At 39.4% G+C, this 27889-nt stretch overlaps 1 protein-coding gene across 1 annotated transcript in view; it reads right to left on the bottom strand.

Moving 5' to 3' along the window:
* col12a1b (collagen, type XII, alpha 1b) overlaps positions 1-27889 on the bottom strand; it is a 101742-nt gene that overhangs the window by 5042 nt on the left and 68811 nt on the right. Inside the window, exons 45-67 of the mRNA XM_088403185.1 lie at positions 24089-24231; positions 23054-23183; positions 22843-22985; positions 21062-21191; positions 20857-20979; positions 20329-20475; positions 19923-20039; positions 17513-17665; positions 17365-17439; positions 14312-14451; positions 14110-14233; positions 13899-14042; positions 12247-12411; positions 12128-12166; positions 10712-10850; positions 8679-8821; positions 8482-8591; positions 6389-6547; positions 5817-5894; positions 4531-4617; positions 2303-2356; positions 2083-2178; positions 698-751 (exon numbers count right to left, since the gene is read on the bottom strand). Of these exons, the coding sequence (XP_088259311.1) occupies positions 698-751; positions 2083-2178; positions 2303-2356; positions 4531-4617; positions 5817-5894; positions 6389-6547; positions 8482-8591; positions 8679-8821; positions 10712-10850; positions 12128-12166; positions 12247-12411; positions 13899-14042; positions 14110-14233; positions 14312-14451; positions 17365-17439; positions 17513-17665; positions 19923-20039; positions 20329-20475; positions 20857-20979; positions 21062-21191; positions 22843-22985; positions 23054-23183; positions 24089-24231 (2693 nt within the window). The remainder of the gene's footprint in view (positions 1-697; positions 752-2082; positions 2179-2302; positions 2357-4530; positions 4618-5816; positions 5895-6388; positions 6548-8481; positions 8592-8678; positions 8822-10711; positions 10851-12127; positions 12167-12246; positions 12412-13898; positions 14043-14109; positions 14234-14311; positions 14452-17364; positions 17440-17512; positions 17666-19922; positions 20040-20328; positions 20476-20856; positions 20980-21061; positions 21192-22842; positions 22986-23053; positions 23184-24088; positions 24232-27889) is intronic.

Below are 27889 nucleotides of genomic sequence, written 5' to 3'. Positions count from 1 at the left end.
TCCGCTGTTTTTTTTTACTAGACACCAGGGGGCACTCTTCACTAGTAAACCCCACCAGGCGTGTTACTGTTGCATTGGTGCAGTGATCTAACAATCCGAGTGTGTCTGTGTTGGTGCTGTTTTTATTTGCTAACATGGATGTCTGTTGAAGGCATGATGTTGGTGTAAGCAAGCAGTTTCAAAAAATAAATAATACCAAAAATGTTAAAAACTTCCATGCACCATCTTTTCTATGTAAATTTTCTGTCATTTTTTTGTCAGTCCAAAATAAGCAGTATATTCATTTACTTGGTATCAGTGAATAGACTAAAAGTTTTGAATTCTCGTAGCGGTATCGGTCTGATTAAAAAAAACGGTATTGAATATCCCTAGGCTAGCTGATCGTGACTAAGGACAGCTGAGGAATTTCATCTGTTGATCCTCCATCTTGAGTCGGCTTCCTGACGGGAATCCTTCCAGAAGTCCGCCGACACTTGCATCCATCTCACTTTGGACTGGCGGAGGGGTTGGGGGGGGGGCACGAGTCCTCTTTTGCTCCCACGTCAACGCTCCATCCGCGTGTCACGTCGTCATATCAACTCTTGATCGGCGAGGAGGAGGACGACGCCTGCCTGGCAGGCTCCTCACCGCACCTGCGTCGTCGGCCTCGCCTCCCCCAACACACAGAAAAAAATGAAAAATAAAAGACAGGACTTACTTTAAGTCCAGGTAGGCCAGAGTCTCCGGGTTCTCCCTTGGGTCCAGGCCGACCCTGAAAGAAAGAAAAAGAGCAACAACAAAAAAAAAGTGATTTGAAGAAATAGTCCAACAGTGATAGCCATTTTCAGCAGTTGAAAAAAAAAAGTGATTTTTGAATTATTCGTGTGAAATAAACCTGATCTAAACTCAATTATTTTTCACCTTTAATACGTATTTTGACATTTGCTAAAAAAAAAAAATCATGTATAATGTGTTTAACTATAGTAAAAGGATATTTTAATTACTAAGCCATTTTCAGCAGTAAAGAAAAACCTATTTTCATTTTTAATATACTTGATTTTTAATATACTTGATTTGAACTATATTATTTTTCACATTAATTACGATTTTACCATTTTCAAACAATTTTTTTTCATGTAAAATGCCATTAAATATACCAAAGAGATTGTCCAATTACTAAGCCATTTTCACCTTTAATACGGCTTTTGCTATCCATTTATAGTACCTTCAAATATAGTAAATGGATAGCCCAATTTTTAAGTCACTTTCAGCAATAATCATGTATAATACCTTTAAAAATATTTAAAACAATAAAAAGACAATAAAAAATATAAATAAAATTAGAAGAAATACAAACTAAAAAAATGCAATAAAAATAAAAAGAACAACCCAAAATCTTTAAATCTTTTTTTTTTTAATTGCTGTCAACTGAAAATGACATCAAATAAAATCAGTGCTCCGGTCATGATCAATCAATTTGATTACTTAAATTATAATTAATTGATTCAATTCAATTATTTCATCAATTTAGAAAAAAATCAAATATTTGGAAATTTGGTGACCTTGAGATTTTGCCTTTTTTCAAAGGAAAAAAAAAATGTTTTTTTTTTTTTCTATAATTATTTTAATGCTAGACATTTACCACTTGAAAATATTTGAAAAAAAAGGACCTGGGATCTAATGTCCGGGCTTTCAAAAACGTAAAATGACGTCTTTGGGATTGAATGAGTTAATTTGATAAGCCAATTATTTTTCACCTATAATGACTAATTTTTCTCACCCGACTAAGAATGACCTGACATCTGTCGAAACACATCAATTTCCCTTCTCTCATCAGGTGGTGTGTGTTTTGAAAAACAACAACCGACAGTAAGAATGAAAATAACCCAGCTCAAGTTGTTGTTTTTATTTTTTTTTTCTTTGCCTCAGTGGGAAAATCTTTGCAGCCAGGAGACACAACTTCAAATTGATTTATTAGCTGAAAAGTCTTTGTGGAATGGCGTCTGACGTCTGGGGAGCCTTTCTTAACATCTCCGGCGTAATCCCTGCTCATCCTCAGATTTATGTGTGTGTGTGTGTGTGTGTGTGTGTGTTTGTACTCACAGCCTCTCCTGGTATGGAGCGTCCGCTGGGTCCTTGTGGACCAGGCAGGCCCATGGGTCCGGGTGCTCCGAGGTCGCCCCGAGGGCCAACCGGCCCCTGGGATACAAGACCAGATCGCATTAGATGAGACACAGGTGAAAATGGATTTCTGAGCCGTCATTGGCAGTGAATACATTAAAAGGCGTTGCTTTTTTTTTTTTAATTAATTAAAGAGACTTACAGGTGAGCCCATCTCTCCTCTTTCACCTCGTGGTCCTTTTTTGCCAGGGGCACCCTGAGTGGGAACAAGATCAAGAGAAAACTTGTTACGTAGAGAACCCCTTAACCCTTATGTTACAAATTATGGAAATTCCTTTGATTATTTTATGATATCATAAAAGAATCAATGAAAAAAACACTAGGAAGCTGAAAATTCCAACAGATGATTAAAACTTTCAAAATGCAACCATTTTGACATTTCTATGTGATTGCAGTTGGACATGCAAGATTTTGTGTACAAAAATAATCATAGTCCAAAGTTTGGACCATATAAAGTCATTATAATGACAAATTTTGAGATGCATTTTAATAAGATTTGTGACATTGATTTTCCTGCGATTTTTGCAACGTTCCGTTGAGCGGCAGTCAAACTATGTCAGCAAATTGAGAATTCTTTGTTGACTTGTGTTTTCACCTCAAGACAGTAGGTGGCGGTAGAGACCAGTTAATGGCTATGTGTTAAAGTGTCATCACACCACAGACTACATACCATTTTTCAATTGTTGTGGGTGTTAATAAATTGAACCAACAAATGTATGGATAAAACTGATACCACTGAACAATTTAAGTTATTGAAGGAAAAAAAAGATCATAAATAACTTTAATTATTGTGCCTTTAAAAACATTTACAAAATTAGGAAAAAAAACTGAACAATTTAAGTTATTGAAGGAAAAAAAAAGATCATACATAACTTTAATTATTATGCCTTTAAAAACATTTACTAAATTAGGAAAAAAAATGCAAACTTCCATTTTTACTGGGATGGCAGTAAATGAGTTTATTATAATTGTCACTGTACATTGCTGGCATATATCAAAGACTAAGAACATTATTTACAGTAAACAACTAAATTGGTTCAAGAAAGAACATTTAACTCATTCACTGCCAAAGACGACTACAGACGTCAAAATTCCATTTTTAGTGGGCTGACAGTGTATAAGATAACTAATGAGATTACTAGAGTAATCAATTCCTTTAGCTAGGAACTACAGTAATCAGAGTATTCATATACTTTAATTAATACATGCCGTTTTTAGACCCTTTGTAGACAAAGATGTCTTTGGTATTGAATGGGTTAATGAGAATGGGCAAAGAAAAAAAATTGGCTTGCAGATTTAAAAAAAAAAAAAAAGAAAAGCTGGCATTAAAAGAGTTAATAATTACAGTTCAACCCGCTTTTTCATGTATTTTTTTTTTATATGATCCGTGACGCTGAAATGTGCGGCAAAGATCAGCCTAAAAAGGCACGAGTGGCTCATGTGGTTGCGGACTGGGTTTAATGTTGTTTGTTTGTGTTACCGCGGCAACCGGCCGGCCACGCCGGCTGTTGTCTGGTCGCGGTTGATCTGCATCCCTGTCGTCCTTGGCAACAAGCAGGAAGGAAGCAGAGGCAGCAGCCGGAACCATTCAAACATTTAAACTTTTGTTTTTTTTCCCACACAGACGTGCACACAACGTCTTTTGTGTAGCGGATTATTATTATTAATCATGAGGAATCTTATCCAATCGTCCTTTTTCCGCAGAGTGAGCCGCAGGCTTTTCAATCAGCGGATGAAGACTTCAAGCAGGAAGTGTGTAGCTTATTTCATTACAATAAATAGGAAAAAATTAAAAGCTTATTTTTCCTGTCTGCGTGTGTGAGCGCCCTTTTTTTTTCCCCCTAAAATAGTGGGGACTAAAATTCCAGGTTTTACCATCCATTTGGGGACCAATTTGGCAGACCACACAAGTTGAGACCTCTTTTTGAGGGTCAAGACTGGCTTTTAGGGGATAGGCTTGAAGTTTGTTTGAGGTTAGGGTAAAGGTTAGGCTTAGGCAATCTGTTGTGATGGTTAGGTTTAGGATTAGGGACTGGGTAACGCATTATGTCACTTGGATGTCCCCATTACAACAGCAAAACCAAGTATGTGTGTGTGCCTGTGGTTTTTGCTACATGGTGGGGACAAAATCACAAAATCTTACTCTTTATGGGGACATCTTGGGGCTTGTGAGGACCAATTTAGTGGACTCCACAGGTTCAGACCTTTTTTTGAGGCTCAAGACTCATTTTTCGGACTATGAATCGGAGTTTGGTTGAGGGTTAGGCAATCTGTTATGATGGTTAAGGTTAGGAGCTTGGAAAAGCATTATGTAAATGGCATGTCCCCACTACGATAGAACCCCCCTTGTGTGGATGTGTGTCCGCTCACCACGGGTCCCTGGGGTCCCTGCGGCCCGGTGGCCGAGGTGGTGCACTTGCAGGCGTTGGGTAGCGAAGGACATTTGCTCTCGTCTCTCTGATGGACAATAGAAGAGGAAAGGGGTCAGAGCATCGCTATCGTATTCTTGTTAAAATAATACAAATATATGCAAAAAATATTGGATGTTGCTACATTTAGTTATCGAGTTTGTTTCACCCCTGTGGGACACAATTCGGGTTTTTTGATGTTTTCAATGCCAGATCTCAAAGGAAAATCATTTAAAAATAAAAAATAAAAAACATTAGGGAGCTTAAAATATTGCATTGATTGTAAATCAATGAAAACTTTCAATATGCCACGCTGCCATCCCTTCTAAATGCTCGCAAACGGGAGGTCGAGAAGTTCACCCTATACGTGTCAAATTCAGCCCATGTTGGGCTCATTTACTGCCATTCAAAATTGGAAATATTGTCAATTTTGGACATATTGAAAACCCGATGTTTGCATTGATCCTCTCAACAGCAACTTGCAAATGGGGCGCAATAGAAATTTTTGTGTTGCCACAACCACCAGGTGGCACTAGCGGTCAACTTATGACACTTGCAAGCCTTTCAATGACTTTGATGATTGGTTTAGCCTGGAGTCCCATAACGCATAAGTCATAATACTATAATTATGACACAATAAAGATTCCTCTTTCAAGTTCATAAATATATAAATATACAGCGTAGTAAGTTTTGCTCACATTTTATCATTTTTGTGCATAAAGGGGGCAAAGGATCCCCACGCCGAAAAAATATGTGTATGTATGGATAGGGATGGACTTTTAAGGGGTTAAAAGTAAATATATATTTATACTTGACAATGTTATGGCCCTTTCAAAGTCAGCTGAAGTCGGGTAATAATAAGGCCAGGCTAGTGAAAAATCCCCGCACACCCAGGGGTAAAAAGAGGACATAAAAAAAAACAAATCTCTTTAAATTTATGCGGTTGATTGGATTCGATTTAGCGGTGCTTGAGCACCCACGAAAATGAGCTAGAAGCGCCTATGGTTGTCATCTTACAACAGGGGAAGTCGTTCTTGTTGCGCAAAAGCAGCTATGAGAAAATTTATGTTATGACAAGACGCTCTGAAAAATGTCCCCCCGGACACAAAAAAAGTGTGAGAAGCCTTGACATGAGCAAATAGATTGTGTGTTGACGATGACTGATAGCAGCTGGAACCGTTTGTGGCTTGTGTGTGTGTTCTTCGTAGTAGATGAAGTAAGCGCGCTTGCGTTTCCACAGTTACGGACCAGGGCGGGCAGGTCACAGCATCGGTCTCGGCTGGTCCAAGCCAGGCTGCAGACAATATCGAACATCTGGAGCTGGAACTGAAAAGAAAAAAAAAAACAAAAAACAAAAACACGTGTGTGACAGAAGCTGGCGGCGTTAGGAAATAAACGAGCGTGTCCGCGGGTCACACGCAGAAAACTTGATTTTCTTTTTTTACTGGCGGCTCCTGGAAAAGGCGTCGCCTTGTATATCATGTGACATTTATCATGTTATAAGGTGATACTCAACTTTTTTTTTTCCATCTGCAGCAGCCGTAAAAAAAAAAGTGGCCCATTTTAAAGTCCAATAAATCAATAAATAAAGTTCAAAGCAGAATCTTGGCATAAGTGTAATTTATGCGAGTGGGTCATTTCACATATTTGCAGGATGAGTTCACGAGCAGATATAAACATCTGACATTTACGGAAAATTTCCAAGTGGATCCAAAAGCATTCTCGCAGTTGCTGAGACACAACATTAAAGGAGGCTTTCATATTTTATCAGTGAGCCGAACATCCCGGAATAAAAGCTGAAAATGTTTGAGATGACTTACAGTTGCCGAGTCTCCTCTGGAGCCCACCGCCTTGGCAATTTTTCCCAGAACTTGGTATCCGTCTCTGGAAGTGTTTCCAGCAGCTTTGATGCTCTTCTGGGCCACGTGTTGGCAGTCCATGTTCAGTTGGACGCCGGTGGAAGACACCAGGATGTGCAGCTAGACGGGACAACGCACAGACAAAAACATTTTAGCTGTGCACTCTTCCGGAAGTATTCCAAACCAGCACAGCGGATACTTATCATTAAAATTATTAGCAAGAGATGGATGGATGGATGGATGGATGGATGGATGGATGGATGGATGGATGGATAGATAGATAGATAGATAGATAGATAGATAGATAGACAGACAGACAGACAGACAGACAGACAGACACAGACAGACAGACAGACAGACAGACAGATAGATAGACAGACAGACAGACAGATAGATTTTCGTATTCTTCAACTTTTCCTGCAAAATTTGACACATTGTATATACGTAGCTATTATTATAGATTTTTGTATTTAGTGTTTTTAATTTTTTTTCTTCATCTTTTTCTGTTAATTTGACACATATATACATATATATATATATATATATATATATATATATATATATATATATATATATATATATATATATATATATATATATATATATATATATATAAGATGGATATAGATATAGATGTATACAGATATTTTTGGTATTTTCTGACATGTTATTATATGTTTTTTAACTTTTATAGCATTGTTTTGACTTTTTAATGCAAAGCGTGTTTCCCTTTGTTTCATATTCAATATGTGCATCTTGAAGCTTTATTTTTTAATTCAATTTCTTTTAAATGGATGTTTTTAGTAGAAGTTTAACAAAGCAAAATTAGGCTGTATTAGAGCAAAACACGGAAAAACGTGGAAAAAGGAAACAAATCCCCCTTTTGAACAGTGTTTCTTGGCCTCTGATTTTAAATCTAGATAGATGTGTGATGATCACACTTCAAATTTAACAGCGCTCTGACAGAAACTAAAAGTATGATTTAGCATATCATTTAAATTTGTTTGACACCCCTGAATTTGCGGATCAAATCTGAAAACACATCTTCGGTAAGTGTGCTGAGCGCAAAGTGATGAAGGCTTTTGGCGCTTCCTCAGTCACCTGGTCGGCCCACGCGGAAAAGTTGAAGACGATCCAGGACAAATGGGCTTCTCATCACTCAAACGCACACAATGGACTTGCTGCAACCACTTGGATTTTTCTAGACTGCGGGAGGCCCGCCGGCCCACAGCGTAAAACCCTCAACAGTGTAAACGTGTCGACTTGGCAACGGCTCGGCATTTAAATCACTCTGGACCTCTCCTCCGATTTCAAATTGCTACTCGGGCGCACGCGACCGCAAGCGTTCCCGAGTCGGCTACCAGAAGCCCCCCTCCTTGCCCCCCTACCTCCTCCTTCCCCTGATGTCATTGTTTCAGTGCGCTGACCCAACACTTTCCAGGACGGGACGCCAGCGAGGCGGGCCGAGCGCACACTGTGCGGTTCTGGAATGTCTTCACTATTGTTGACAATCAAGGAATTTTTCAGCCCGAGGCTGCCTTGCTCCTTCCCAACTCCCTAATCACTATATATGCATTTTTATATAGACTATGCCCTTCAGTCCCCCCCCCCCCCCCCCCCCCCCCCCACACACACACACATAATGTGAATGAGCGAATGATTGCAAACAGTCACTGCTCATTCATGAGTCCCTAATTACCGTAATTCCCCAAATATGAGATGCTTTTTTTCCACAAAAAATGAAAGTCGAAAGTATGGGTGCGTCCCATAAACGGTAACTTAATGGTAACTTGTTTTTAGTCATACAATAAAAGAAGCGAGCAGACTGAACCATTGTCCGAGTCCATCCTTGGTCACACACAGAAACATTATTAAAACTGAGAAGATCAGATAAGAGTTATTATGCCTCAAGCAAAACAAAGGCACTGACTAAGTCGTCATTAGCTCGCAATAAACTGAGGCGGTTTGACACTTTGGTTCTACACTGGTACTAATCATGTTCCTCAGGCTGGTGCTTGCACCGTTTATTAGACATGTCGACGAGCCGTACTCACTTTGTGGAAGCTTCCGTGGAAGAGTTGCTTGACTTGAGGTTCATCAAAGGTCACCCGCTGGATCTCGCCACGCTCGTCCTTGTTGTAGAAGGAAACGGTCTGCTTGGCAGCTGAGAGGCGTCCACGCAACAACGGTGTCAACGCTTTATCGTTTTTCAACATTTTCAATGAAAAGAGCGAAACGGCAACAAACTCACGGTCAATGGTGACGCCCGTCTCAGGCTTGTGGTCTGCCGTGGACACCTGCCACACATCGAAGGCCTCCATGGGCGTGTCGGGAAGGAGGCGGAGCATGAGGATGATGGTGTAGACGGAAGGGAGACCCTCCGGATGCACCTCACTGTTCACACAATAGTTGTTGGAGTAAGCCGTCTTGCTAACAGTTGTCATTTTGAAAAGAAAAATGGTAAACGTAGTCGATGTAAACTAACAAAAACAAGAAATCTGAATATGTGTCCTATAAGGATGATGACAGATGGGACACCCTTGGGATGCACCATGCTGTGCGAGCAGAACACCTTGCGAGCAGAAGTTATTGTGTATAAAAAATAAACAAACAAGTAAACGTTGTTGACGAAAACTAACAAAAAAATAAAAAAAAAAGAAATCTGAAAATAAGTTCCATGAAGATGATGGTGTAGATGGAAGGGAGACCCGCCGGATGCACCCTACTGTTCATGCAACACAAGTGACGTTTGAATTAGCCATCTTGCTAGCAGTTGTTATTGTGTACAAAAAAAACTGGTAAATATAGTTGACAAAAGCTAACGACAAGAAGAAATCTGAAAATAAGTCGAATGAAGATGATGGTGTAGACGGAAGGGAGACCTGCCCGATGCACCTTACTGTTCATGCAACACAAGTGACGTTCGAATAAGTCATTTTGCTAGCTGTTGTTATTGTGTAGAGAACAAAAACCTGATGATTATAGTTGACAAAAACTAACAAAAAGAAGAAATCTGAAAATGTGTGCCATGTGGATGATGGTATCTATGGAAGGGAGACCCTGGGATGCACCTTGCTGTTCACAGTTATCGTTGTATACAAAAAAAAAAAAAAAACGGGTAAAAATAGTTGACGAAAATTAACAAAAAGAAGAAATCTGATAGGTCTCCAGACTTGGAAATGAAAAAGTGTGAGCATGAAAAAAATTGGAGCAAGAGAGAGCTGGCGGCGGGACGCTTCTTTGCGCAATAAACAATGACGAGCTGCTATTTCCTGCTTTGGCTTCTCTCGTTCAGCTTTCCTGTTGCCAGGTAACAAAAACACTTTCCAGTTATCGGCAGGACTGTCAAACATCTGCTCATTTGCATAATATGAAGGCCAGAAAGCCATTTATGCATTTCAGCAGATGGGAAATGTTTGAAATATGTGTTGATATGTAGCATGGTTGCATTGTGTGCATATTACACACTTCACCAGATGTTTGATATACTGTACGGAGATTTAGCTGTACCTCCAAGCAAATAGTAAAAATCTGTGACTAATTCACAGCTAATGAAATGCATGATGTAAAAAAAAAATTATATATATATATATATATATATATATATATATATATATATATATATATATATATATATATATATACACACACACACACACACACATGATTTGTTTCATTTAAAGTACCAGTCAAAAGTTCTGAAACACCTTCAAATTCACGCACACGTGGTCAAGACATTCACACCTTGTGACTAAGATAGCAAGATGTGCAAAGAGTGCCTACTTTTGAGAAATCAAAATATAATAAACAAATAATTTCATCTATATTTCGTAATAATGAAGCTGACTTGAATTCTGAATGACAGAGGGCGCTTTGACTGGTAGAGAACATTCATTGGAAAACCTTCTGATTTTTGTTTGTACTACATTTTTAATTCATTTTTTTTTTATTGGTACACAATTTCATTCCCAGGGACGGATTTCTTTTTCTTTTTTTTTTTCAAGTGTTTGGCATAAGGGGTTTGAAAATGGCTTTTACCAAAGGATGTAACTGAGTACACGTGTAATCCCTTACCATAAGTAATTAGGACTCAAATAATTCAGTACTTTAGAATGTCCTTATAAATATAAATGAGTTCCTGGGATTGAATGGTGAAAACTTAAAACAAAACAAAACAAAACATAAAAGAACGTCTTTGGCATTGAATGCGTCAAAATAAAAGTTTGTGTAAGGAAGTGTAAGTCTTTGGGTACGCACGGCGGTACTCGTAGCAAGGCCACTTACGTGCTGGGCATGGTGAGGAAGGCGTAGGGGTGCAGCCGGTAGGCAGTGAAGCTGTTGAAGGAGCCCGGCTCCATGGACACGCCCCTCACCTGAGCGTACGTCTTCTCCGTTAGGTTGAAGGCTTCCAGCATCCTGAAGCCTGCCTCCCACAACAAGTCCCTTATGAGATGATGGAACAGCTGGACGCCGTTACGCGTCATAGTTCAAGCTTTGCAAGCCTCTTTTAGACTTGTAGTACTAAACTGCGCCACAAGATTGATGGTAGCACTGAGCGCTGATGGAAGTATTGAATTAGAGTTAAGAAATAGAAGAAGAGACTGACCTGGTCCCCGACTAAGATTCAGTGATTGTCGCTGTTCCCAGAAAATAAATAATGCTTTTGATTATTATTATTATTCAATTACGGTATTTATTTATTTGTTGTTCTGTTTGTCAATTTTTTTTGCTTGTTAGAATTATAATAATATTGCTGCTGATTTCCTTATGTTAGCATTTATGTGCCAGACTTTCGAAAAACAACTATACACAGTTTGAAGTGTCAATAAACATTGAACCATCTTTGTGATTTTATTTGATTTTTTTTTAACCTTTTCTCTCTGGAACTTTCAACTTACTGGTATTTGTATTTCTGTTTTTTACTAAGTTTTTTTTTTGTTTGTATGTTTTTTGTTTGTTTGTTTTTTTACTTTTATTGAATCCCTTCACCTTTTTTCCGAGCAACTATAATGAGCTTCAATTATTCACTTTTTTTTCCTGTTTGTGGTTGGGACCAGTCTCCATCACATGCTAAATAAACGCACACCCCAAAACAGCTTAAAAACAGATTAATAACCTAATTATAGATAAAAAAAAAGAACAACAAAATGCTTGTTTAGTCCAATTAAAAACAACATCAAACTCAAAAGAAACTGAAATAACAACAACTTACTGTCATTAAATTACTAAATCGTAATAACATTATTTAAAAAAAACAAGTTAATACTGCAAATAAGAAGTTAATGCAACACCAAATATTCATAAAACTCAAAACTCACCTCGTCGGCCAATCACGATCAAGTTGTTCAAATTGGCATGAAGTCGATTTATAAATGCTTTAAACGTCATATTAAATATGTGAATCACATTGTTAGAAACGCACTACGTAAATCAGGGTCAAACATATGGTCCATGGGCAGGTTCTGGCCCACAAATGTGTTTAATTTGGCCCGCAAGATGATTTTGTAAAGTATAAAAATTCTTTTTTAAAATAAATATAAAACTCGAAATGTTTTATGATTAATAGTAATGTTAAAATTTTATGATTAACAGTGTTGTTGTACTTGTTCTATTTTTTTACAGTATTATAAAAAGAATAATACATTTGTAATGGTTGTTTCAAAGTTACGAAAAATGTTGGCTGACACGCCATCTACTCACCAGGAGACGTGAAGCCGTTGACAAAGATGAGCGGGCAGGCTGCGGGACAAAACAGCGACATAAATAAACGCGGGATTTTATTGTATTTTTTTAAAGCGTTGGTGCTGGTGGACACTTACTGGAGGTGGCTGTTTCACAGATGAAGCTTATGAGGTTCTCCTTGATGGTCTCAAAGTGGTCGAAGTCGTCCACCACGAAGACGTGCCTTTCGCTGGGCTTGCTGCTGATCTCCTGCAGCTCCACAAAGTCCACGTCGGCCACGCCCACCGCAAACACCGTGTAGCCTTTGTACAGTGTGGGAGACATTGTCAGACTGGGAAGGAAAATTCTCATTCACTGCCATTGACGGATATAGACATCAACGATCAATATTTACTTGATTTAATCCACCTGTTATGTTTCCCTGCACAGGTCAATGAAAAACATTCGAGTGTCAATTTGACCCGGGGCATATTTAATCACCCATTTTTCAAGAATACGAATAATGTCTCCGGGTCAATATGACCCAGAAGCATGTTTAATTATCTAAAAGTGTCAAAACTCTATTTTTTATGTTTGGAAACTCAAGTATAAAGTAACAAGGCCATAATGAATTTATAGTATTTATCCCTCTGCCAATAATAATACCATCCTGGGTCAGTTTGACCCAAGGTCATGTGTAAGCCATCAAAAGTTTGTGAAACTTTTTTTTTGGTGTGTAAACTTGCTAGATTGCAAATGAAGTAACCTGTCCCCTTCCTTACAGAAACATCAATAAGACCCCTGGGTCAAAATGACCCAGAAGTGTATTTAATCATCCAAAAGTGTCAAAACTCAGTTGTTTTGGTTGCAATTATCACATCTTCTTGGGTCAGTTTAACCCAAGGTCAGAAGCAGAAAAAGAAATGATATGACCCAGAAGCATGTTTAATTATCCAAAAGTGTCAAAAACGTTGTTTGGAAACGCGCTCACAATGCAACAACTATCCTGGGTCAGTTTGACCCGAGGTCATCTGAAAACAAACAAAAATTTAAGAATTTTGTGTGTGTGTGTATGTATGAAATCTGCTAATTATCAAATCAAATTAGCCTCACACCCCCAGAAACTGTAATAATATTACTGGCTCATTTTGACCCAGGTTTTGCATATTTGGTGAAACAAAAGCTGAAAATTTCCATATTTTGAAACATTGTCACAAAAATGTGTGTAACCCTGCTAATTAACAAATTTAACTGCCACCCCACCCACAGAAACAGCAATAATATTCCCGGGTGATTTAGACCGGGTTAATTCTTATTTACTGAAACAAAAGCTGAAAATATTTAGATTTTCAAAAAACGCTGTAGCAAAAATGTCTAATTAACAAATCAAACTGCCATCCCACCCCTAGAAACAACAATTATATTCCTGGGTCATTTCAACCCAGGTTTCGCTTATTTGGCAAAACAAGGGCTGAAATTTTTCAGCTTCTCAAAAAGCATTGTAACAAAAATGTGTGTAATCCTGCTAATTAACAAATCAAACTAACCCCCTACCCCCAGAAACAACAAAAATATTCCTGGGTTATTTTGACCTGGGTTTTGCTTATTTAGCAAAACAAAATTTTGAAAAGTGAAACAAAGATTTTCAAAAAGCATCGCTATAAAAATGAATTCATTAAAATGTGTACAAATGCTCATCCATGAAAGAGTCTTGCATCAAAAAACCCAATTTAATAATTTAACTTTCAAATGGGTAAGTTTGACCCGGTACATAAAGGGAGGTTTGAAAAAAATACATATATTTTTTTACCTGCGTGTTGCAACCTGGCGGCGTTCTTCCTCACTTCATCCTGCGAGCGTCCGTCGGTGATGACCACAACCACTTTGGGGACGTTCCTCCTCATGCCGTTCTCCAGAGTGAAGGCCTTCTCGTACGTGTGCTTCAGAGCCACACCTAACCGGGTTTTGCCCCGTTACTGGAGATTCATGACCCTGCCGGCGTGCGAGTGGGCGTGTCTGACCTGTTTTGGTGTTTCCGCCTTTGTAGCGGATGAGATGAGGCGCGGCCATGGCCAGACCTTTGTCTTGGTACGTGTTGAACTTGAATTCGGTCTTCGCGTCGTCGCTGTACTGCACGAAGGACACCTGCGAGCCGAGACATTATCGTCATCATTGAAAAATATTTTGAGGAGTTCGAAACCGAGATAAGGAAAGCGGCCGGACCTGCATCCCAGTAGGTCCGATGACGTCGAACGTAGCGATCATGCTGGAGACGAAATGCACCACCTTGACGAAGCTCTCCTCTCCGATACTCCAGGAGCCGTCGATGAGGAACAGCACGTCCGCTTTGGCACCTTTGCAAACTGAAAGGCGCAAAACATATTAAAAAAATATTAAAATGAAGGGGAGAGAAAAAGCAACTGACAATTACCTTCAAAGAGGTGATTCGTTGACTCAATTTTACAAGAAGCCAGTCAGATTGTGCCATATATTAACGGTTTCGAAACCCTAATTTTTGAGACTCACGGCAAACCGGTTATCAGTCCATTTCTAGTGACAGATGAGGTTCAATGTTGTCATTTTGTTTTATTTTTGAGATGAAAAATTGTATGTTCAATTCATAATGAAACATAATCCTTGAATTCAAATGTAAGAATTTTGGGGATGGATCCGCCAATACCGATACATGTTATTTTGTGGAGGTGTGGTTCGTGTATTAAAAGTTCCGGTGATATCATTACTTCCTATTGGTATTGGTGACTACTCAAGAGGTTAGTACTCACACTGGCATCCGTCTAAGTTTTAAGTCCAATCAAAAGTTTGAGCAAAAGTCATGTGACCAAAGTCCCTCTGCCTCAGGCCTTCCGTGCACTCACGAAGCTCAGAAGAAGCCTAGCACTTTCCGAGACGCCAAGAGACAGGACGAGAACGTCCAAGTTTAATGTGAATCCGCAGTACTGTACGACTTGGATGTGTTTTTACGAGGCCGCTGGTGTTTTTCACGGTCCTGTTCTCCACATGTGGCGGCCATTAATGCGCTGGCACGGGCTCGGTCCAGCAGGAGTTTGGCTGGCGCTCGGCGAGGAGCCTGGCCGGGCCCGAGTGAAAGGACCGCGTCCATTCAGCGTTTTGCTTCCTGTCCGCTTGGGGACAGTTGGCAAGTCGCGTCACTTGAAGGAATGAAAACATCAGCGGAGCCCAGAGAATCCAGTTTAAAGCTCAAGTTGGAGAAAAAACTGGAACAATATTTGTAGTGATATCTGTAGGCGTATTGTATTCAGCGACCCCAGAGGAAAAATCATGTCCCATCATCTATTCCATTTCTGGCTCATCTGCCAGAAAATTGCATCAGCAGTGATCATACCCATCTGTATAAAATTCAAAGTTTCATTGTTTCGCAAGGAAGTCACGAGAACACAATTAAGCAACAAGTTGCTTCGTGTTCCAGTTAATTTGCTCTTAATTGGATCATAAATGTAATGTTCTTGTCACTGCATTCGAAAGCAATAAATTTAAATTAGATTTACTGATACTTGCAAGAACCCACACACAACTTCAAGTGCCTTCACGTACCCCCCAATTGAGAAGCACTGAATGAGATATTTGTTTAACTGCGCTTTACGAAATAGATTAGTTTAAAGAAAAACAATAGTTGGCACCATATTAGGCAATTTGACAAATGTCGGAATTTGCTGTTTTTTTCTTTCTTTTTTTTTTTTAATTCGATGGTTGTCAAACTTAAATTCAAGGAACTATTTTTTTGAACATTTTTAGCTAACTCCACGTAAGATTCTGCCGATCTTCAAAATGATCTTTCGCTTGAAATTGATTTTAAAACAGATACGTGAAATAAAAAAAAAATCAGTTATTTTGAAATTTGAACTAAATTTTTGCTGTAGAACTTAGATATAAGAATCAATTTACTTTTTAAGGCCACATAAACCGAGTTTTGACGCACAGATGTGAATTTTTATATCGCCCATACTCTTACAATAATTACCGTAACAGGTCGAGCTAGAGGGCGGAGTCAGTTGGCTGTTGGCTGTGGTGGCTAACAGCAGTTCACGCTGAGTTTGTTGCGGCATTATTTTCAATAAAAGAAGTGAGCAGACTGAACCAACATCTGAGTACATCCTTGTTCACAGGAAGATTACTAAAACTGAGAGGATCACATAAAAGTTATGATGTCTCCAGCTGATTCAATTAAGAGTGCACCGGTTTGAGAACACGAAAAAGGTTTTCCAGTTGACCAATTTATTAACTCTTACAGTGCCATTGATGAGAATTTTCGTCATGTAAAATACTTAGGTTGTGTACCAGTGACAAGATTTCTTATTGCCTATGTTATTTTTTTTAATGAATGGATAGATGCCATGATCAGAGCTCCCTTAATATGCTAATCAAGCACCATTGTAATGTAGTTAGAGACATACGCAAGCATATTTTGCCATCAAAAAACACATTTTCACTGTTTTTGCTCATGTTTTATTGAAAGGAAAGACTGTTTGTTTGTTTCAGATGCTACTAAACAAAATATATTGTGTCAAAGTCACTGTTATTTCACAGAAAAGCTCATCTTCTCCTATTGTCAAAAATAGCTTGGTGTCACTCAATTAACCTATTCTCAAACATTGATTGCTAAAGAACGTAATAAGATAGAATCTTACTTTCCTTTTCTAGGTAAAGAATGAATCCAATCCTTCATATGGTATCATCAATGTCTACATAGCCAAAGATAATATTCTGTTGGTCTTGAAAGATCCGTGATAATGCTCGAAAACAGCTGTCACTTAGGGGTTCCCTTTTCAGATAATGCTTGGCACTGAAAGAGTTAATTGCAGTCTTTTGGCATATACACGCAATCATATACTGGTGAAACACGAATGCTGTGCTATTTCACGTATTTATGGCAAAATGAGTTGCGCCGTGAAGAAAAGGGACCGCTTCGAGCGCATTCAACATTACGCTTGCGAGGCGTTCACTGACTGCGCACAATCTGAAAAACACAAACTACACAAACTAAAGATGATATTTATTCTCTTTGCTATAGTTTTGTCGCCAAAGTGTTGGTGCACCTTATACACAGTAACATAGAAAGTTCCAGGATTTGACCCCAAAATTAACGCTGCGTTCTATACCCTGGTCTTTTAGGAACGAGAGTAATAATAAGTCTATGACTATACTTCATAAAATATAAAAATTTACCATTTGAACCCCGAGTAGCGCTAAGATATCGAATCAGGAAGGATTAGAGCAAAATGGCCGAGGGGGCTTACCTGCCCACGAGGGGGGGATGGTAGGCGGCGGGCTGGGAGTGGGCGGGAGCGTCGGCGCGGGAGTCGGCTTGACCACTGCCACAAAACAAAGACGAGGACCGTTAGCCGCAAGTTTGGGATCAGCGGCGCTTTGCGCCGGCTCGCTCACGGGTTCTCTCCTTGATGCTAACGCCGGGTCCCTCCAAGTTGGGCGTCTGGACGTAGACGCTGGCCATGTACGGGGCGTCGGGGGACAGCCCGTCGAAGCAGTACTGCGGCAGGCCGGCCGGGATGGTGACCTCGTGTTGACCTCTGCTCGATGCTGCTGGCCGATAATATAAAAGTCAGTCCATCAAAGTCCACCAGCATGATAGGCATTCTGGATTTATTTTTTTCCCAACATCGAACAATTTGTTTTGTTTTCTTTTTTAAAAAAGCAAGGTGACAAAAAATTTGAGTTGATTTTCTTTTTCACCTTCTGAGGTTCCTGTGCTGTTTGCAAGTATTTGCTAGCCCAGTTGTTAGAGCATGTCATTTCTGTCCTGTTTTTTTTCTTTGTTTTCTTTTTATTTCCTCAATGAGATGATTTCGGATATTATGTCATTTCTAGACAGTGTGATAGTAAAAACAGACTTTGAAAGGTGTCTATTATCACATAAAAAAGTATTTTGCACAAAAAACTCAGAATGTTGCTTGCACCTGACAACCCAAAAAAAAAAGGGGGGGGGGGGGGGTATTCTGAATAAAACTACCAAGAGAATTAGGTCATATTGACCCAAATGAAGGGTCGGTTCTTTTTTGGTCTGTATTTGTGTTTTTTTTGCTGTTTCTTTGTTGTTTTGTTTTTTTTTTTAATTTCACTACGAGTTACCTCACTTTGACGATGACTGACTTGAGAACAAGAGTCCCATGAGTATCTGGACAGATTTGAATCATTTGGCCACGTCTGAATATTTACATGCTGCCTCTTCCTGCTCCTTAACCACTGACCCGTGTCGGCATGGCGATGCGAAACATATGGGAATCAAAGAGGAGGATGTCGTGTAGACGGACACGCAAGTCAGACGCGGCGGTCGGCCATACCGCTCGCTTGGCTCCAAATGAAGAAAAGAAAAAAAATAACGCGAACATTTTTTTGGACGATTTCTGGAAAATCGTCCCCCACTAGATCCAAGTTCCCCCACTAAATCCAAGAGTTCCCCCACTAAATCCAAGATTTTTTTTTTCTCTACAAAGAAGTCGCACATGGCCCCCGAGCCGTAGTTTGGACACCACTGATTTAGAGCGATATACAATATTAATAATATTAATAATAGTATTCATAAAATCTTGAATTTCTTAAGTCATTTAGGATACTTATGATTTGAACGAATTTTAATGGTAATGAATATTAAAGATACAAACCTAACAAAGCTTTATTTAAAGGTTTGATTTATTTGAAAAAAATGCTGTTGAAAACATTCTCACAAAAATAATAAGTACCGATTTAAAGGTCTTAACATAAACCTAACATTCATAACTTGTGCATAACTGGCTAAAAGAGCTAGTCCATTTGTTTTGCCTTTGTTAGCAACAAAAAGGTAATATTTGGTTGATAATTCATTTGAAAATTAAATAATCTTACTAAATTATTATAATCATGTACAAATATTACCTTTAAAAACACAATTTTCAACTTGCTCTCGACATCACCTGCGCTCTCAGCTAAGATAATGACGAATCACAGCTCCCTTATTGGTCATGTGATGTTCATAAACGGAAACGTGTTTGATTGGTCGGCACCTGAGGCTTCAGAACACTTGATGTCATTTTCAGTTCACAGCAAGTGAAAAAAATACCTTTTTTAAAGAATTAATTACTCGGGAAGAATAATTCCGTTCTCAAATTAATTTAATCAATCCCAAAGATGCCATTTTTCATTTTTAAGAGTCAAGACATTCAATCCAATGCATGCATTTGTATATATTTTTTTCCAATATTTTCCAGTGTTAGGCTAAAGGAGTGTCTGAAAATGACAGGTACTGCAAGAATTATAGACAAAATGTGAATATTTTACGGTTAAAAATGTACATTTGGGGTTTATGTAATTTACAAATCTTTGATTTTAAAATGACAAATGAATCATATGAATTTGATTTATTGCCCGGGCCTAGCATGACATCAGTGCTCATTTCCATTTGCTCGTTCATGGTGTTTTGAATTATATGTTAGCGTTTCAAATAAACATTCTATTTTGTAGGGAGGGTAAAACCATTTCAGAATGTTTTTATGTGATTTATATGACGAGACAGAACATGCCGATGGGCCATTTTCAACCCAGGCCAACACCTGCAGCATGTCCGAAGCTCACTCGGCGGACCCCAGCATCTCAATGACCTCATCATCTGGAGACGAGCTTCTAAACATCTGCCGCCCGTTACCTCATTCACTGCCGGCCCAGTTCAAATGGACTTTTCACTTATCCCTCTGTCAATGGCAGTGAATCAGTTCACTTTCTCATTGCCGGTTCACTTAAAAGGCATCTTTGACGGCCATGACAGGCTGCAAAACACAAAGAAAATGTGAAAAACTCCACTCACGTTCCAGCGGGTTGAGACGGATGCGGTACGATGTGGCCGCCCGGTGAGCTGTCCACTTGATGCAGAACTTGTCGTGAGCGATGTTGAATGTCTCCATGTTGGTCACGTTCAGTGACACTGAAGCAAAAAAAAATCAGAATTAAAAAGTCATAATTTTAGCTACATGGCTTAAAAAAATAGCAATAATACAGCAATAAAATGTTTTCTTTCTGATTAAAGTGATCATAAAATATCTTCTTCAGATACCGCTCGCAAGGAAGTTTAATCTGGTCCTCAAGATGACTTTGTGTAGTATTCAAAAAAAGGTCCAGACTCTAATCCGGGCATTAAATAATAAATTTTAGCCATAGGGTGACAAACAAGCTAGCATGAGAAGCTAACAGAGCATAGCATAAGCGGAACGTACGTGTGGTTCCAGGGCCAGCGAGAGGGGCGCTGGCGCCACTGGTGTACTGCGCCAAGACTTTGACATCGTAGGTGGTTCCGGGCTTGAGGTTGTGTAGCGTGTAGGACGTTATGTCGCCCACAAAGACGTCCATGGGCTGCTCGGTGCCTGACGGAAAAAGTCAGAGTCAATGTGGACAGTTTTGCAAAATATGAACAGTCAATCACAGGCTGCACGAACAGTTATGCTAATTTAGGTTTTGAAAAAAGGCATGAAAAAATTAAAAGAAATACTTATTACTGGAAAGATTTGATAATTTGAAAGCATAAAAAATGCATTAATTATTTAAACACTTTTATAAAGTCCCTTAAACCTTGTGCAGTTTTTTGACCATTTTTGGCTCATTTTCTTCCACATTATTCTGTCAGTATTTTAGTCAGGGGATGGCACACAAAATGTTTCAATCTTACAGTTCATTTGCTCTAAATTTGAAAGGAAAACGAAACTGCTGTTAAGGCATGCATATAGATAAGGCAATGTTACCATAGCTTCCTCTAGGTGAATATATAACTCTGTATCCTTCCACGGGCGCCGTCACAGGGTCCCAGGCCACTCGGAATCGCGTGTACCACTCATCCGACACGCGCAGGTTCCTTGGGCTCAGCAGGCCAACTGTGGGCGATAAAACCAAAAATGTTGGCCAATGAACACGTAGACGGCATATTTCCTAAAATGAAGTCTTCAATTGCTTCACTTGTGCGTCCGTTGCCGTTGAGGAGTCCTCCGGGGCCCTCGGCATAGATGGCCTCCACCGTGATGTTGTAGGGGGTGTCGGGGTGCAGGTTTTGTAGCCGGGCGTTGTTTCTGTTGCCCGGGACCATGGCCTGAAGATGAAAGGGAAGTGTGAATTTTTAGAACATGTTTGCCTTGGAATGGTTTGAACCAGTCAAGAAATGTAGAAGTGGTTGAAGGACAAAAAAACTGTGAAAAAAAAAATGGTTTAAAATGTGCAAATTATTTGGGAAAATTATGGAATTTCTGTCACGGATGAATTGTGGGGCTGTTGAAAATTTGATCACAAGCTGAAGTGGCTGAATTTCAAATGGAAAAAAAATTCAAAATTCCCTATTGGGAATAAATGGGAATTTTGGGAGAGACAAACGTTGAATTGTGGGAAAACTGTGAAAGTTAGGAGTGAGAAAAATAATAGCACAGGAAGGTTTCAATTCTTAGAACATGTTGAAGTAGGAATGGTTTGAATCGGTCAAGAAATGTCGATGAAGTTGAGTGTCAAAATATGGCGGCATAAAAAAAGATGTGAGTGAATATTTGGCTTGTGTGCTTCAGGTTGCCGAATTGTGGGAATATAATTTGAACTGCTGCCTTTCTAAAAAGTGTTCCTTTAAAAGGCCTGAAAAAAAATGGAGTCAGCCATCAAGCTCCATTGTGTACAAATTTGGAGGCTCGCAGCTGCCATGAGTATTTCAGCTCCTCATGAATCCCATTCAAACGGTGGTGACGACGCTGTTAGTTTAAGGCCGCCATGTAATTACTCCCACCAATCAACGCCATGTGATTTATGAGCTGACGGCGAGCGGGATGACGGGTGACTTCACCGCATTGTTAGGACGCCCAACCAAGGCCGTGCGGTGAGAATGGTTCCAGTTGACCCAAATTGTGCAGTGACTTTGAAATGACCCCAAAATGCATCACTTTTTCCCCGTACAAGACTTCCTCGTTTGATCGTGGTTCTTCATTTTTTAGTAAGTTCTTATTTAGAGCAATTGCACATTTATACTTTAAATATATAGATAATTAAAAAATTTTTTATGGCTGATTATCAAGGGGTCTAAGAATAATGCATCTGCACGAAATTGGCAAAGAAATCACATACTCTGAAAAGTTTAAAGGTTAAGAATGTTAAAAATGACGGAGTAATGAAATTATTGATGGACCGACCCAATTTGACATGTTTGATGAAAAATGGAATGAAAACTTTTCTTCTTTACTCTGACATCTATGCTAATTTTCTTTAACCAATTTAAGCCCATTTATCATGACATGCTAGTATGTAGCTAGTTTGACTTTTGGTAGAAGACATGACAAACAGCATAAGATATTCAGTTCTGCACGTTTAAAATGTATTAAAAACTTTTCTTTATTACTTTGAGATCCATGCTAATTTTCATTAGCCCATTTAAGACATTTTTCATGACATCTTAGCATATAGCTAGCTTGACTTTTCAGACATGAAAAACAGATTGAAGCAGAGGATAAGCAGTTATTCACGTTTAAAATGGAATTAAAACTTCTATATTACTTTGACTTCTATGCTAATTTTCATTAGTCCATCTATGAGGTATTTCTTTGCATATTAGCATTATGTTAATGAAACTTTTTGTGAAAAGATATGACAAAGCTTGAAGCAAGCGCACTTGGCCTCTTCTTTTTTGGAGATTTAGTTTATTCAAAGTGAGGCTAGCTCAAAGTTTGACCATTTTTGACACGCTGAACTTTGACTGCTCGCATACTCACATATTCGGTGATGGGGTCTCCCGTCATGGGGGCGTAGGCGATGCGGTACTGCCTGACAGGACCCTCGGCGTGGTCCCACCCGATGGTGAGAGAGTTGGTGGTGGCCTCAAACACACGCAGGTTCCGAGGTCCGGTGCGCGGTACTGAAAGGACCGAAATATTCTGTCAGTCAAAACACTTTTTTTATGACTGTTAAAAAAGTTCTCCTTACAGGTTTTGCCATTGCTCTTGAGCGACGGACCCTCTCCGTCAGGGTACATGGCGACCACGCTGACCCGGTAGGGCGTGTCCTGGATCAGGCCGTCCAGGAAGGCGTTGTTGACGTTGCCGGGAACCAGCACCTTTTGCGAACAAATCAAACAACGCGTTGATGTCATGGTGTCGTCATTCCTGGCAGCCACGAGCATGCATCATCAGCACATTATCTATCAGGATCTCCTCTGGCAAATACTAACAAAGAATTGCAAGACATTCTACGTCAGTGGTGTCAAACATAAGACCCGCGGTCCAGATCCGGCCCTCAATATGATTTTGTGAAGCATTAAAAGAGGAATGAGTAGGATTGAACACATTAGTCCATAATCAATAGACAAAACGGTTGAACCAAATAGCTTCGAAGATCGCCTCGGTGACGCAAAGTGGAACACCACACTGGTATTAGCATTAGCATATACTGTACCTTCATCCTGCTCGTGCTCGGCGCAGGAAAAATCTTTCATTTGCCTGAAAGAGACTCACCATGGGCGGTGCTCACCATCAAGGCCATTTCCAGACATTCAGCTTCGTATTATAAAAAGATCTGTATTTCTTTTGAAATGTATTTTCTTTACAGCTCAAGAGTTAGCACGTATTTGTGAGTTTTCGACTTTTCAGTCATGAATGTCATTAAGTGAGTGCCACCCAGAGTTCAAAATGAGACACTTCAGCACCATTTGATACTGTTTCATTATTTTTGCACTTCACTGTACTCCTTGAAAAGAACTTGTACAACCACATGTTTTGATTTGCATTTACCATACACTGGATTTTTGTAGTTCATTGTATTTATCTGTTTATGTACTGTTTGTTTATGCATTGATTCCTTTTTTTTTAATGAATTAACTGCATTTGACACGCCTCTCCTTCCTCCAGCAGATGCCTTCAAGGTCATCAAAACCCCAAAATATAATGAGAGTTAAATATGTTGTTGTGAAAACAAAAAGAGGGGAAAAAAAGCATTGTTTCTAGCTGAAATAAAGAGACTGACCGACTGGGGCGGCGAGGCAGAGTTCCAGGGGACGTACTCCACGCGGTACTGCTGGACCTGACCCGTGGCCGGCTCCCAGCGCACGTTGAGGCTGCTGGGCGTGGGGTTGAACACCTGAACGTTGCGTGGGGGCGTGCGGGGAACTGCAAGGAGCACAAGCGCAAGTCAGCTGATCAATCGGATCCAACTTAGGTCTTTGTCCTGACGTCAAAGTCCAACTTGGTATTACGACAAGTTCGACGATAGACCAATATATTTGAAACATATAATTAGTAGTCAAGTAGTCAAGGCTTTAAATGCTAATGAGTAAAGAAACTTGAAAAACATGGACAACCCTTGAGGACTAAATTTGGACAACACTGTTTTAAATAGTTAAATGAAAATGTAAACAAGAGTTTCTCTATTTTTTTTTACTGTAAATTCCCAGCATCAACAGAATCTTTGTTTAGTTTTATTTTTGTTAAATAGTCCTCTGAAGTTAACACGTTTTAAATGTATTTATTATCAGACATTTGATTTTTTTTCCTTTAAAAAAGACAATTATCGATATTCGTCAAAATGCCAAATATTGACAGTAATCGGTCTAGCGCTGTGACTATCGAATATTTTTCAAATTATTTATTCTATCAGTTATTCAATCGATGAAGTGGATCATGGAATAAAACTTCGTTTTGTGTTGAAGTGCATAACAAAACCATTTATTTCCACCAATTACTGATTTTTTTTAGAACTGTTTAGTGAAAAAAAAAAATAAATAATGATCAAGCAATGTCACATGAGAGGGATTGATGTTGTTCTAACCATTTTTTTTAACTGAATTACTGGTTCGGTCCTGGTTTTCCAAAGTAAAAGCTGATGTTTGCAAATCTCACCTTTTGATTACAAATCAGATTTCATAAAAGACTACAGAGAATAATTACCACTGAAAAGCTGAAATCCAAACATTTGGGCAATTTTAGGTGAAACAAACGCTTTAAGCAATTACTCGATTGTTAAACTGACGATCAATTTGATAATCGATTACTTGATGATTAATTGATGATTTATGACTGCTCTCTAAGATACAAAGTAAAAACACAGTAATTCTCTCAGATTTTTCTTTAATATTTTTCATGCCATAAGGAGGCGGGACACCTCCCGATTTCACATGCAAGACGCTTTTTGTGTCCCGTTTCAGTGGCGCTTACGAAATGGTCATCATCCCAGCCGATAATAGGTCTGCTAATTCTCTTATTGTTTGTCGAAAACATTTTAACTGCTTCTACTAACTCTGATATTATAAAAACTCCCAAAAAAGTGTATTACGGATTCCAGGCGAAACGTCTTGAACAACCGAGAAGAATCCAGTTGCCTCTGGTTAACTTCAGCGAATGACAGACAAAGGTTCTGCATTTTCCTTGTCCCGCTTGTCATTAGCTTGCGTAATGTCGGCGCGAGTAAACGACATGCAATTTATGCTGTTCTTCCCCATGAGAACAAATCTCTGCTTGACAAGCATGACAGGAATTCCTGAAAAGTCTTGGGAATCAGGACTGGTAAGATTGCACTCTTCCAAGAATTCAAAGATGATTTTTACACATGTAAAAGAAGGGAAGAAATGTGATTTGCAGGTATCCATGCGGCTGAGCGGTGGAAGGGCGGTTAGCACGTCTGTCTCCCACTTCTGAGGTTTGGGGGTTTATATTTCGGCTCCGGTCTGCCTGAGTTGAGTTTTCATTTTCTCCCCTGTGCCCATGTTGTAAAAACACACATGTACGCTTCGTTGACGACTCTCAATTGTCCAAAAGTGAATGTGAGAGTCAATGCTTGTTCTTGTCTTGAGGTTTCTTGCCTTGTGGACTCAGACTTGACTCGGACCTTTTCGACTCAAACCTGAGTTCAATAAAGCCAGTATCCCACTGAGGGGCGAAAGTTGAAGACTGCTGTCGAACGTATTGGCTCTTGATCTCGCCAGGGTTCGTTCAAGGTCGCAAACGTTCGCCAGATGTTCGCCAGTACAGCTTTTGTCGCAAGAAAATTTTGCCAGCAACTTCTGCCGAACGTCTGCTACCTTGAACAAACCCTGACGAAATGAAAAGCTACCGTCACCTTTGCCAACTTTAGGATGGATTTGACTCCAGCGCTGTCTAGATCTACCGTAATTCCCCAAATATATGACGCGCTTGTGTATAGGGTAAAATTTGGGTATTTTCTAAATTGCTGTGTATGGGACGCAACACTGGCAATAATTTAAAACTACAGCAAAACAGAAATAATTTCATCTACCTAAACTCTTCATATTTTCTTGTGCTCATATCCATAATTATAAATTTCTTGCAGGGTAAATGTGTTTCAGATTTCCCACATTGTGAGCGGTCACTGAACGCAGCGCCAGTGTAACTTTGAATGCACACCAATTTTTCCTTTTCTTCACGACACAGCTCGAGTTGATTTTGCCATAAATACTCGCACAATCTGTGTCCCACAAAGTTTATGATTGTGTGTATACGCTAAATGATGGCAATTAATAAACAGGTCAAAAGGAATACCCTTCCGTGTTCTCGAACTGGTGCACTCTTAATTGATTCAGCCGGAGACATCATAATTTTGAAATGATCCTCTCCGTTTTAGTAATATTCATGTGTGTGAAGGATGGACTCGCTCATTGGTTCAGTCTACTTGCTTCTTTTATTGAAAATAATGCCGTAATGACCTCAAGAGCTGCTGTTAGCTGCTACAGTCACTTGCTGCTAACAGCCAAATGACAGCCATCTAGCTCATCCTGTTACATTAATTATTGTAAGAAAGCATAAGGGCGATATTTGTGCATCAAAACTCGGCTTCCTCAAAAGGTGTCGAAAAACAAAAAATTTAAATCTTTATGTTAACGTTTATAAGATGCACCCATACTTTTGGCCTTCATCTTTGGGGAAAAAAAAGTGTGTCTTATATCTGGGGAATTAAGATATTTTGCTGATCTTATCCTCTATGATAATGAATTTTTGCACCATAAGCACTTTTCACAAACTTTAAGATTCAGTTCTGATAACAATCCTCTTTTCACATACAGTCAAAGAGGTTCGGAGTTGTTCCCCTCAAGGAATTGAATCATCACTCCGAAAGTGCCTTTTACATTTACTTGGGTTGTCTATTGCGAGACATTCAAATTGGCTCGCTGATGTGAAACATTTCCGTGTGGGAAATGGGTTAGTCACGGGGCCGCTTGATGGAAAGCATGAGGCTGCAAATGAAGGAAAAAAGAGCAAAAGTGTCCTGAAGGAAAAGCTCTCGCATTTGATGTCGCTAAATCAAAGCAGATGTGCGCGAGCGCTCGCATGGCACTCAGAGACGCTCCGAGAAGAGCAACAAAAAAAAAAAGTATGTAGTAGGTAGTGAAAGAGCCTGCAGACGATGTGGTCAGCAGTTACACAACTGCTGTTGTATAAGCACAATGAGACCTCAGCACATTTCCATTTGTCTGCTCCTTTTGCTTGAGTCTTGTTTCGCATTCCAGTTTGTGACTTCATCCTTGTCAATCCCGTCCATCGCCCCCACAAGCAGTGCTGGCAACTAACCTTTGACAAATACTCTCCTACTGTACTTGAGTATTTTGTTTTTTTCTTACAGTGTTTTAACTTACTGCCTAACAGGACTGTGGAAAAATAGTTGACCAAGACGGGTACGTTGACTTTAAAAATAAGTTGACTAAATATCTCCACCTAAAGCACCAATGAAAACTTCTTTCTACATGTACTCTTTTTTTCCAGACATTTGCAGTGTCGCAATGGTGAAAAACTACCTCAAAGAAGAGGGTATATCACG

This window comes from Hippichthys cyanospilos, chromosome 20, assembly GCF_059441005.1.
Source record: "Hippichthys cyanospilos isolate Australia breed blue-spotted pipefish chromosome 20, RoL_Hcya_1.0, whole genome shotgun sequence".
Classification (NCBI taxonomy): domain Eukaryota; kingdom Metazoa; phylum Chordata; class Actinopteri; order Syngnathiformes; family Syngnathidae; genus Hippichthys; species Hippichthys cyanospilos.
This window is presented reverse-complemented; position numbering and strand designations above follow the sequence as displayed.